This window comes from Pseudophryne corroboree, chromosome 7, assembly GCF_028390025.1.
Source record: "Pseudophryne corroboree isolate aPseCor3 chromosome 7, aPseCor3.hap2, whole genome shotgun sequence".
Classification (NCBI taxonomy): Eukaryota; Metazoa; Chordata; class Amphibia; order Anura; family Myobatrachidae; genus Pseudophryne; species Pseudophryne corroboree.
In genome coordinates this window covers 5,012,590-5,025,257 of record NC_086450.1, presented here as the reverse complement: position 1 = coordinate 5,025,257, position 12,668 = coordinate 5,012,590, and the positions used below count along the sequence as shown (strand labels likewise).

The 12,668-nt window shown below is 47.2% G+C and overlaps 1 protein-coding gene across 1 annotated transcript in view; it reads right to left on the bottom strand.

Moving 5' to 3' along the window:
- CD28 (CD28 molecule) overlaps positions 1-12,668 on the bottom strand; it is a 149,208-nt gene that overhangs the window by 95,062 nt on the left and 41,478 nt on the right. The window contains exon 2 of the mRNA XM_063932651.1: positions 542-871. Within this exon, the coding sequence (XP_063788721.1) occupies positions 542-871 (330 nt within the window). The remainder of the gene's footprint in view (positions 1-541; positions 872-12,668) is intronic.

The window sequence follows — 12,668 nt, the reverse complement described above, 5'->3', positions numbered from 1 at the left end:
ATTCCCTGGTTGAGGTATGGGTGGCTTTTCTCCTACATTCCTGGGTTGAGGTATGGGTGGCCTTTCTCCTACATTCCTGGGTTGAGTTACAGTATGGGTGGCTTTTTTCTTACAGTCCTGGGTTGAGTTAGGGGTGGCATTTCTCCTACACTCCCGAGTTGATTTATGGGTATCTCTTCTTACATTTTTGTTGAGGCAGTTTATATGGCTGTGTTGTAAGGTAGTTGTTAGTACGTTTTTTTGTGGTTGCTAATGGATCAGCTGCACTATTTGTCTGTGTCGATCCAACATAAGTAGTTCTAAGGCTGGGTACACATCAGGACGATGTGTGTCCAAGCCAACCTGAGGACTGATGGAAAGATATAAGTCGAACAATATATCGCCTAACGTATAATCTCCTTAGGGAGGGTAGTTCACCAGTGATCTTGTTGATTGTTTTTTTAGATTTGTTTTTTTTTGCGAGTTGGTGAAATTACTATGAAACACTACAGAGCAGCTGCTTGGTACCTGCAATAACTTCTGAACAAGCTACTTGTGTTACCTTTTTGAATGACCGTCCCTTCATCTTCAGAGGTGTACGGAGGGGGATACATCACCTCTCTGCGGAAGAAGTAAATGTCCGTGCTGTTCTCATTCAGGCCCCACAGGTTGAAAGTGACGTTGTTCGCTGCAGGAATCACTGTGCAGTTATTGTACTCAAAGGGAATCTGGGATTCGTTGAAGGATCCTTTACAGACAATCCCTGTTTTATTGATCCCTCTAATCAAGGACACCTTGAATTCCTTGTTTGTGTAGTTAAAATTGCGGTAAAACGTTAAGTTGATGCTGTTGTGCGCAAAGCGCAGGAGTCGGGTTTTCCCTGGCGAAGCCCCTGGAACCGGAAAGAGAACAAGGTTAGAACTCAGGCATTTGGTTTGTAAATATGGGGAAAGGCTGTGTTATCAGGTCCACAATGCAGTAATGACATGTATATGGTATGCATTTGGCCTGTATATGGTTTGTATATGGCATGTATAGTATACGGCATGTATATGGCATGTATACGGCATGTATACGCTATGTATATGGCATGTATATGGTATGCATATGGCATGTATATTGTATGCATATGGCATGTATATATGGCATGTATATGGTTTGTATGTATATAGTATGTATATGTTATGTATATGGTATGTATAGTATATGGCATGTATATGGTATGTATATGGCATGTATATGGCATGTATACAGTATGTATATGCTATGTATATGGCATGTATATGGTATGCATATGGTATGTATATATGGCATGTATATGGTATGTATATAGGCCCTCATTCCGAGTTGATCGCTCGCAAGGCGATTTTAGCAGAGTTACACACGCTAAGCCGCCGCCTACTGGGAGTGAATCTTAGCTTCTTAAAATTGCGACCGATGTATTCGCAATATTGCGATTACTAACTACTTAGCAGTTTCAGAGTAGCTTCAGACTTACTCGGCATCTGCGATCAGTTCAGTGCTTGTCGTTCCTGTTTTGACGTCACAAACACACCCAGCGTTCGCCCAGACACTCCCCCGTTTCCCCGGCCACTCCTGCGTTTTTTCCGGAAACGGTAGCGTTTTTTCCCGCACGCCCATAAAACGGCCTGTTTCCGCCCAGTAACACCCATTTCCTGTCAATCACATTACGATCGCCGGAGCGATGAAAAAGCCGTGAGTAAAAATACTATCTCCATTGTAAAATTACTTGGCGCAGTCGCAGTGCGAATATTGCGCATGCGTACTAAGCGGAATTTCACTGCGATGCGATGAAAAATACCGAGCGATCAACTCGGAATGAGGGCCCTAGTATGTATATGGTATGTATAGTATATGGCATGTATATGGCATGTATACGGTATGTATATGCTATGTATATGGCATGTATATGGTATGCATATGGTATGCATATATGGCATGTATATGGTATGTATATAGCATGTATATGGTATGTATAGTATATGGCATGTATATGGTATGTATATAGTATGTATATGGTATGCATATGGTATTACATTTTATACTTGTACACAGGATTATAATCAGCAGTCTAATGGAATGTGCATAGTACATGAGTAGATTTACTCTGCCTGTATTTCACTCTGAGGAGAATGCTCAGATACCGCAACTCACAGCGACATTGGTTACATTCACACAACGTGGCCGACGCCAAGCTGGACATGAACTTACAGAGCCGGATCTAGCCCCCAACACACACTCACTCGCACTCACTCACTCACTACCTCCATAGCTTCACACAAACGCTGCCCCCTCCTGACCATTCTGTGCCTCTCCTCACCTGCCTGACCTGTCACTTTCCTCACCAGTCTGTGCCTCATATGAACCTCCTCACCAGTCTGTGCCTCGTCACACCTGCCTGACCCCACATGCCACTTTCCTCACCAGTCTGTGCCTCACATGCCCCCTCACCAGTCTGTGTCTCTCCTCGCCTGCCTGTCCCCACATGCCACTTTCTACACCAGTGTGTGCCTCACATGCACTTCCTCACCAGTCTGTGCCTCTCCTCACCTGCCTGTCTCCACATGCCACTTTCTACACCAGTGTGTGCCTCACATGCTCCTTCCTCACCAGTCTGTGCCTCTCCTCGCCTGTCTGTCCACACATGCCACTTTCCACACCAGTGTGTGCCTCACATGCCCCTTCCTCACCAGTCTGTGCCTCTCCTCGCCTGCCTGTCCCCACATGCCACTTTTCTCACCAGTCTGTGCCTCAAATGCCCCATCCTCACCAGTCTGTGCCTCTCCTCACCTGCCTGTCCCCACATGCCACTTTTCTCACCAGTCTGTGCCTCAAATGCCCTCGCCTCACCAGTCTGTGCCTTTCCTCACCTGCCTGACCCCACATGCCACTTTTCTCACCAGTCTGTGCCTCAAATGCCCCCGCCTCACCAGTCTGAGTCTCGCCACACCTGCCTGACCCCACGTGCCACTTTCCTCGTCAGTCTGTACCTCACATGCTCGTTCCTCACCAGTCTGAGCCTCGCCACACCTGCCTGACCCCACATGCCACTTTTCCCACCAGTTTGTGCCTCTCATGCCCCTCCTCATCAGTCTGTGCCTCATATGAACCTCCTCCCCAGTCTGTGCCTCAACTCACCTGCTTGACCCCACATGACACTATGCTCACCAGTCTGTGACTCACGTGCCCCCTTCTCACCAGTCTGTGCCTCACATCTTGCCCCTGTTCTCACCTGCTATATACCCTTCTCAGACTGCCCCACTTGCCCCCTACACTAATTATGTTATTTTAATATAAATTTTCTGGAACGTATGTTTTTGGACTCAGAGTAAAGGACTAGGATACATCAGATGGTCCCGGGTACTGGGCGTTTTTGGCCACTGAAGGGCGTACAGCTATACCCTGTTAATTTGTACCTACTGCAAAATGGTGACTCAGAAGCGGAACTGGGAGATTGTATCGCCAGATCTCTGCAAAATGACTACTTGTGTCGCTAAAACATGGGAGCAATTCTGCTCTATGGCTTCTCCTCGTCTAGCAGAAAGCTGAAGAAAGGTGGCCATTGAGGGGCCACCTCTTACAGACTGGGGCCCCTGATCCTGCTACATGACACATATAATATTGGTGGATAGGAAAGACTTTAATAAGCAATAATACAATTCAGCTTTATTATAATAGTGATGTATCAGTGTGCCCCATCTTGTAGTAATAATCTCTCCTGTTACTGTAAGAAATGATTTAGCTGTGCGCGCGGCGCTCTTCCTCCGGTCCGCGCATTTAATCTCATGGTTACTTCCTGTGACCGCCGCCGATTTTAGCACACAGACAAAGATGGATTCTGTCACTCACATCCTCTGTGTAACCGCTGTTCATTCTGTGACCTCTCCTGCCAGGTCTCAGACATTTTGGCGAGATTTACCAACATACATTTTTTCACAAGCTGCAGCACATCACCAGTGATTTTACCCGTCATGGCACCAGATGTACTATACGGCGGTTTGGAGGGTAAAACCTAAAACCACTGGCGTTGTGTGTTGACGAGAGACAGTTCTGAAACCCCTAAATCACGGTCGGGGAACCATTATTGCACCTTAGGATGGTCGGTCCGATGCCTGGTAGCACTGGGCACCTCCTGGTACTCTGTGGACACCAGTGAATGATGGTAATGTCAGCGCCCACTTAGATCTTCTTCTTAAAAATACTGCCCCCACATGAGTCACAGACAGCTCCTGATTTTCTGACCATCTACTGTATACTAGCCGGGCATATCGGCAAATTGGTGTACCAACCGATGTGAAGGACGATCCGAGGGCCGGCATATCGATGGCCATACACACAGAACGATCCGGTGCATGACCGTCCACTATGCCAAACCCCCCACCCATAGTGCTTTATGGGATCATCAGCCACTTCCCCTGATATTTTGAACATGCAGAAAGATCAGGGGAAGCGACAGACGACCCTACGGGAGCGTGCCATGTACAATATCGTGCAAACACACGGAATGATTGTTCGTCCGATCGATCAGGAAAGCCCACATCATGTGACAAATTGTGTCTGTGCCCATAATGCCCCTTATAGCCGTATACTCCTTTGTCACCCACGTGACCTGACCGGCAGATGACTGTATAATAACTGCATCGGCGGGCAGACCCCTGTGCCCATACTGCCCCTTATAGCCATATACTCCTCTGTCACCCATGTGACCTGACCGGCAGATGACTGTATAATAACTGCATCAGCGGGCAGACCCCTGTGCCCATACTGCCCCTTATAGCCGTACACTCCTCTGTCACCCATGTGACCTGACCGGCAGATGACTGTATAATAACTACATCAGCGGGCAGACCCCTGTGCCCATACTGCCCCTTATAGCCATATACTCCTCTGTCACCCATGTGACCTGACCGGCAGATGACTGTACAATAACTACATCAGCGGGCAGACCCCTGTGCCCATACTGCCCCTTAAAGCCGTATACTCCTCTGTCACCCATGTGACCTGACCGGCAGATGACTGCATAATAACAGACCCTCCAACATGACCCGCCCCACTAGGTACAAAATGCTCTGTTTCTGGACTTCCCTCTTAATTTATGATTTCCATCACCTGTGTTGAACTAGTTAAATGATAAGAAAGCTGTTTCTTCACAGGTGATGGCAATAACAAATTAAGAGGGAAGTCCAGAAATAGAGCATTTTGTACCTAGTGGGGCGGGTCATGTTGGAGGGTATGTAATAACTGCATCAGCGTGCAGACCCCTGTGCACATACTGCCCCTTATAGCCGTACACTCCTCTGTCACCCATGTGACCTGACCGGCAGATGACTGTACAATAACTACATCAGCGGGCAGACCCCTGTGCCCATACTGCCCCTTATAGCCGTATACTCCTCTGTCACCCATGTGACCTGACCGGCAGATGACGGTATAATAACTACATCCCTACTAAACTGGTGCCCAACATGGCTGCCTCACCTTTTGCATGCTCCTGATCATCTCCATAAAACAGCTTAAATTCACCACAACTGACCTATGAATCATCATAAATATCCAAGGACTTACCTTTAACTTGTACTACTCCATGCGGATCTCTCATCAAAACCAACGGATTGCATTCCTGCGCTGAGATACAAAGATTGAATCCTGGATTGAATCCTCTGCATACCTCCACTGAGAAGTCCTTCAGTTTAGCAGCTGCTGTACTCTGCATTGGACATCCCAGACAAAGTACTGTGGACTACAACCTATCTTTGGCTCCATCCAGCCCCTCACTTAGACATCATCCACCTCTGTTCTCTGAGCAACAAATAACTGACTTATTGCATTATTCAACTAATATCAGTATATTCAGGCTCTGAATTGCTGAAGGCTCACTGTTTCAAATCAGGATCCATTCCCCAGGACACATTATCACTACCCCCACAAGCAATCTACTTCAAAGGCCTCTCACACTGAGACTTTTCACACCAACACAGTAGGAATTGGCTTCTAACACCTTTCCACAAGACTGCCAATCCTAGGATTATTGACTAAATCAGCAGTTATTTTATTTATCACTTGCTTCAAATATACCCAATAGGTTATAGCAATAACTCTGTTCATAAACCAATTATAATTTTGGATCACATACCGAATTGAGGGAAAGCAAAACACAAAAAAAAAAACCAAACACTGCTTTCTGTCCCTCTTTCATCATCATATGCAGCTCATACTTATAGTAATCTGTCATTGATGACCAAATGTATACGTATTCCTCCAGCTTCATTCTTTCACTCCGCCCACCACGTTCCGCAGTTCCTATCATGCCATCACAGGCTTCTATTCTTCAATCCCTTGGCATTTTAAAAAGAAAACACAGGCGCATTCGTAGGAAACGAGCAGGCCGGAAATTTATTTCCCCCGGTAACCACCTAAGTCCTGTGCCCACTTGCTCACCCCCATATTCAAAGAACAATTAAATAGAAGTGATACCCAAAAGACGGCACTGTGTTTGGAAGAACAGAACTGTCAACTCTCGCTTTGTGACCCCCATACCCAGAGCTCCTGCACTTAACATAAAGAAAACTGAAGGCCCTCTGGTATGCCCAATCAGGTCAGTCCTTTGTAATGCCAGATCTATAAGAAACAAGACTGCAACAATTGCTGACCTTATTGAATCTGCAGATCTAGCCTGTATTACAGAGACCTGGCTAGATGAAAATGCAGCACCTATATTGGAGGCTGCAGTCCCAACAAACTACTCTGTCATCCACAACCCAAGACTTTACCGTAGGGGTGGCGAGGTGGCTATCTGCTTCAGAAAAGACCTTAAACTTAGGGTCCACCCTATTGAAATTACTCGTTCATTCGAGTGCATTGCTGCCCGGAGTTCGACAGGATTAGGTTTTAGAGTACTTCTCATTTACCGGCCACCTGAAGATGGAAAGATATTTCTACAAGAAATTGCAGACACTGTTGCTGGCCTGGTTCTGGAACATCAAAGATGGATCATCCTCTGGGATTTCATTGCATGGGTGGATGATGAGCTCTCACGCCTTGGCCAAGACCTCCTGTGCACAATGAATGGTCTGGGCTTCACACAGGTCATTCCCTCTGCCACACATAAAAGTGGTCACACTCTTGACCTTGTCTTTCAGATTGGATTAGAAGTCACTGACCTAAAAATAAACCCAGTCATCTGGTCAGACCACTACTCCCTTTGGTTCTCAGTTGCAACCCCTCAAATAAGATCTCTGCCCGTGGAGTTGACCAGGTATCATCCAAGGAGGGGTATGACTCCCCAGGCTCTAACAGCAAATCTGGATCTTTCTGCTATACTGGGTGCCTGTGAAGATCCCTGTTCCCTAGTCCATTATTATAATAGGGATGTTATGGCTGCAATTGATATTATCACCCCTGTGCGTATAAGATCCCGTAAACCACAACGTCAAGCTCCATGGTTCGACAACAGTGTTAGTGAGCTCATGAAAAGGGGGCGTAGACTGGAAAGACGATGGAGGAAGACTAACCTAGTGGATGACAAAATAAAACTAATAAAGCATAACGAAGAATATCAATCGACAATCACTCGTAAGAAATCATAGTTCCTGTCAAATGAGATCACAGCAGCAAACATTAGGCCAGCTCAACTTTTCCGCACAGTGGAGATGCTTTGCAAGCCAGCATGCCTGCAGACTGATGAAACCCTCTCCCAGGCAAGATGCAACGAGTTTGTAAACTTCTTTGCAGATAAAATATCCACCATCCGGGCTGGAATCTCCACAGTGCCATCAAAGGAGTGCCAAACTACAAAGCCTGCCAATATAAGCTACCTGCCTTCATGGACCAGCTTTGACCCAGTGGATGTAAAGGACGCTGCTGAAATTGCTTGGATTTTACGTCCCACCACCTGTGATCTGGACCCGGCCTCAACCAAGCTTCTAATAGGTTGTATGGATATAATTGGTCCTGTCGTTGCAAAAATTGTTCAGTGCTCTTTGCAGACAGGCATATTTCCTGGACCCCTAAAGAAAGCAATTGTTAGACCGCTTCTTAAAAAACCTAATTTAGATCCCGACTGCATGACTAACTACAGACCGGTGTCAAACCTTCCTTTCCTAGGAAAGGTTATTGAGAAAGTGGTTGCAAATCAACTGGAAACCCGCCTGACAACCTATGACATTTATGATCCATTTCAATCAGGATTCAGGAGAAGACATAGCACTGAAACAGCCCTGGTGTGTGTGTTAAATGATTGTCACGATCCGGGTATCTGGACGCCATTACTTACCCTTCAGATGCCTCCTAAGGCGGGCTCAGCGTTCCAGGACCGGATTCCGCTGTTCCTGAGTTTCCACATGCAGAGTGGTCTTTTCATCAGCCGCGGCCTCCGCTGTGCCCGCGTGGTTAAATGTGCATCTATCAGCCTGGCGTCTCCTGTCTCCGGTGGCCGGCGCCGCCATTACTGTTTCCCAGACCACATGGATTACAAACCAAACTTCCCTCCAAGTGTCTGCATGGGCGCAGCCATCTTGGATTCTGTCATCTGATCATTTCCACCAATCTGCTGTCTGTGTTGTTGATTTGCATAATTGCCTAGCCAACCCCTTCCTTGCTGCAGGTATAAGTAAGCTGTACCTGAGCAAGGAAGACGTCAGTGCTTTGGTTGTCAAACCTAGTTCCTGTTTGTCTCTCTTCTATGATTGTCTTCCAGGTTCCAGCTCCTGTCTCAAGACTTCCACCATAGAGACCCGCACCAGCATTCCACCTGCGGTGTAGCCTGACTCTCCAATCCATTGTGGATTCATCTGTTTCCAGCTACAACACTACCTGCTTCCAGCCTCAGCTTCCAGCAGAGTACAGCTTCCCTTAAAGGGCCGGTGTCCTTTCTACACTTTACCACTCTCCACCGGAATTATTATTTCTCCGCTCTCAAGTTCTACATTTCAGTTCACATTTCATCGCTCCCAAAGTTCATTTATTATTTAACTGGTTCCAGCCAGTATCCACTCCGTGCTAACAACAGTCTGGTTCCAGACAGTATCCACAGCAGCTGTTTTACCTTCAGCAACCCAGCTCTTCCTGGAACACCAGCTGGTACAATCCTGGGTTATCTCCATTGCTACAGCCGGGCCTGGTAAGGACTTTCCATCTAGAAGATCATAAGAACTATCTCACACTACCAGTGCCCTGTGGCTCCTGCCATGCTGTAGTACTCAGGAACTGTATTTATTCTTTGCTGACTTTTACGTTTTCTTTTATTGCTGCTGTGATGCGGAGTTGTCATAATAAACATCATTGACTTTTATCTAAGTTGTCGTGGTCACGCCTTCGGGCAGTTATTATTCATGTTACTTACATGTCCAGGGGTCTGATACAACCTCCCAGGTTCCGGTACATCTCAGCCCCTACAACTGAGGCTGCCTCCCGTCAGCTCAGGCCCTCAGTTGTGACAGTAAGCACTGACCTAATGAATCCAGCCGGAGACCAGGATCAAGCGGCCAGGCCGATGCAAGAACTGGCAGCCCGACTAGAACATCAGGAGGCTGCACAGGGCCACATCATCCGCTGTCTCCAGGATCTCTCTACTCGGCTGGATGGGATTCAGACAACTTTCCGTGGATCAGGCGCGTCTGGTGCGTCAACCACAGTGACTCCAGCTATAACCCCACCCACCTTACCCATTTCTGCTCCACGTCTTCATCTTCCAACGCCAGCAAAATTTGACGGATCTCCAAGATTCTGCAGGGGATTTCTCAACCAGTGTGAGATTCAGTTTGAGCTACAACCTGGCAATTTTCCCAGTGACCGTACAAAAATTGCCTACATTATTTCTCTTCTCAGTGGCTCAGCCCTTGATTGGGCATCACCGTTATGGGAGAGGTCCGACACCCTGCTATCTTCTTACACTGCATTTGTGTCAACATTCAGGCGCATCTTCGACGAGCCAGGCCGGGTAACTTCAGCTTCGTCTGAGATTCTCCGTTTACGCCAGGAATCACGTACTGTAGGACAATATCTTATACAGTTCCAGATCCTGGCATCCGAACTGGCATGGAACGACGAGGCGCTGTATGCTGCATTCTGGCATGGTTTATCCGAGCGTATTAAAGATGAGTTAGCTACCAGAGACTTACCTTCCAAGTTAGATGAGCTAATCTCACTTTGTACGAAAGTTGACTTACGTTTCAGAGAGAGAGCAACTGAGCGTGGAAGATCATCTGCTCCAAAATCTTCTACTCCTCCTCCTCGCCAACTGTCACCAACTACAGATGAACCCATGCAAATTGGCCGTTCCCGTTTAACTCCTGCTGAGCGCCGAAGACGTCTCTCCGAGTTTCTCTGTCTGTATTGTGCAGCTCCGTCTCACACCATTAATGCCTGTCCCAAACGTCCGGGAAACTCCAAATCCTAGCTCGCCAAGGAGAGGGCCGGCTAGGAGTAATGATCTCCTCTCCATCTCCTCAAGATTGTAACCTCCCAGTCTCGCTTCAAGTTGCTCAACGTTATCAGAACGTCATTGCCCTCCTGGATTCCGGAGCAGCTGGGAACTTTATTACTGAAGCCTATGTTAAACGGTGGTCCCTACCCACCGAGAGACTTCCTTCGTCCTTTTCCTTAACTGCTGTGGATGGCAGTAAAATTTTTGATACAGTTATTTCTCTAAGGACTCTACCAGTTCGTCTGAGAGTGGGAGTTCTTCATTCCGAACTTATTTCATTTTTAGTGATTCCAAGAGCCACACATCCTGTGGTCCTGGGCCTTCCATGGCTCCGTCTTCACAATCCTACAATTGATTGGACGACTACGCAAATCCTGGCATGGGGTTCCTCCTGTACTAAGACATGTTTGTTTAAAGTGTTGCCTGTCTGTTCTTCCTCCCCCAGGTCGTCTGATGTTCCACCTCCTCCATATCAAGATTTCACGGATGTGTTCAGTAAAGCTTCTGCTGATATCCTTCCTCCTCATAGAGAATGGGACTGCCCGATTGATCTCGTTCCAGGGAAGGTTCCACCTCGAGGCCGAACTTATCCGTTGTCTCTCCCCGAGACACATTCTATGGAGGAATACATTAAAGAGAACCTAGCAAAGGGGTTCATTCGACCTTCTTCTTCTCCAGCCGGCGCAGGCTTCTTTTTTGTAAAGAAGAAAGATGGTGGTCTGCGGCCGTGCATCGACTACAGAGGTTTGAACGACATTACCATCAAGAACCGCTATCCTTTACCCTTGATTACTGAGCTCTTTGACAGAGTTAGCGGAGCTACCATCTTTACAAAGCTGGACCTGAGAGGTGCATACAATCTCATCCGGATCCGTGAGGGTGACGAGTGGAAGACCGCATTTAACACCCGTGACGGACATTATGAGTACCTCGTCATGCCCTTCGGATTGAGCAATGCTCCAGCTGTCTTCCAGCATTTCGTCAATGAGATCTTCAGAGACATTCTATACCGTCATGTCGTGGTCTATCTAGATGATATCCTCATTTTTGCCAACAATTTAGAGGAACATCGTTTCTGGGTAAAGGAGGTTCTGTCCCGTCTCCGTGTCAATCATCTCTACTGCAAATTAGAGAAATGCGTCTTTGAAGTCAAGTCCATTCCGTTTCTAGGGTACATTGTGTCCGGTTCCGGACTAGAGATGGATCCTGAGAAACTACAAGCAATCCAGAATTGGCCGGTACCCTTAACCCTCAAAGGGGTCCAGAGGTTCTTAGGGTTCGCCAATTATTACCGAAAGTTTATACGAGACTTTTCCACCATTGTGGCGCCTATTACTGCTTTCACCAAGAAGGGTGCTAACCCGTCCAAGTGGTCTGAAGAAGCCATGCAAGCTTTTCATCTTTTAAAACAGAGGTTCATCTCTGCACCTGTCCTGAAACAGCCTGACATCGACTCTCCTTTCATCTTAGAGGTGAATGCCTCCTCCGTTGGAGTAGGAGCGGTGTTATCTCAGAGGGCTAAAGATGGTCATTTACATCCTTGCAGTTTCTTCTCACGGAAGTTCTCCCCAGCGGAGCGCAACTATGCCATTGGCGACCAGGAGTTGCTAGCCATCAAGCTCGCTCTAGAGGAGTGGAGATATCTGTTGGAGGGAGCTTCTCATTCAATCACCATCCTTACAGACCACAAGAACCTTCTATATCTAAAAGGCGCACAATGTCTCAACCCTCGTCAGGCCAGATGGGCACTTTTCTTTTCCAGGTTCGACTTTAAACTCCAGTTCTGTCCGGGCTCTCAGAATCGCAAGGCCGATGCCCTTTCCCGCTCAGGGGAGCAAGAAAATGAGTCAGAGTCTTCAGACAAGCATCCTATTATAAATCCGTTGGCATTCTCCACGGTAGGGATGGACTCTACGCCCCCATCAGGGAAAAGTTTTGTGAAGCCGACACTAAGGAAGAAGCTCATGCATTGGGCCCATGCTTCCCGTTTTGCCGGACATACAGGTATCCAAAAAACCCTGGAGTTTATCTCTAGGTCCTATTGGTGGCCAACTCTGAAAAAGGACGTTTTGGAGTTTATTGCATCTTGCCCAAAGTGTGCTCAACATAAAGTATCCCGCCAGTCGCCTGCGGGGCAACTGGTTCCACTATCTGTTCCCCGTCGACCATGGACCCATTTGTCGATGGATTTTATTACAGATTTGCCCATGTGCAACAAGTTCAATACCATCTGGGTGGTAGTTGA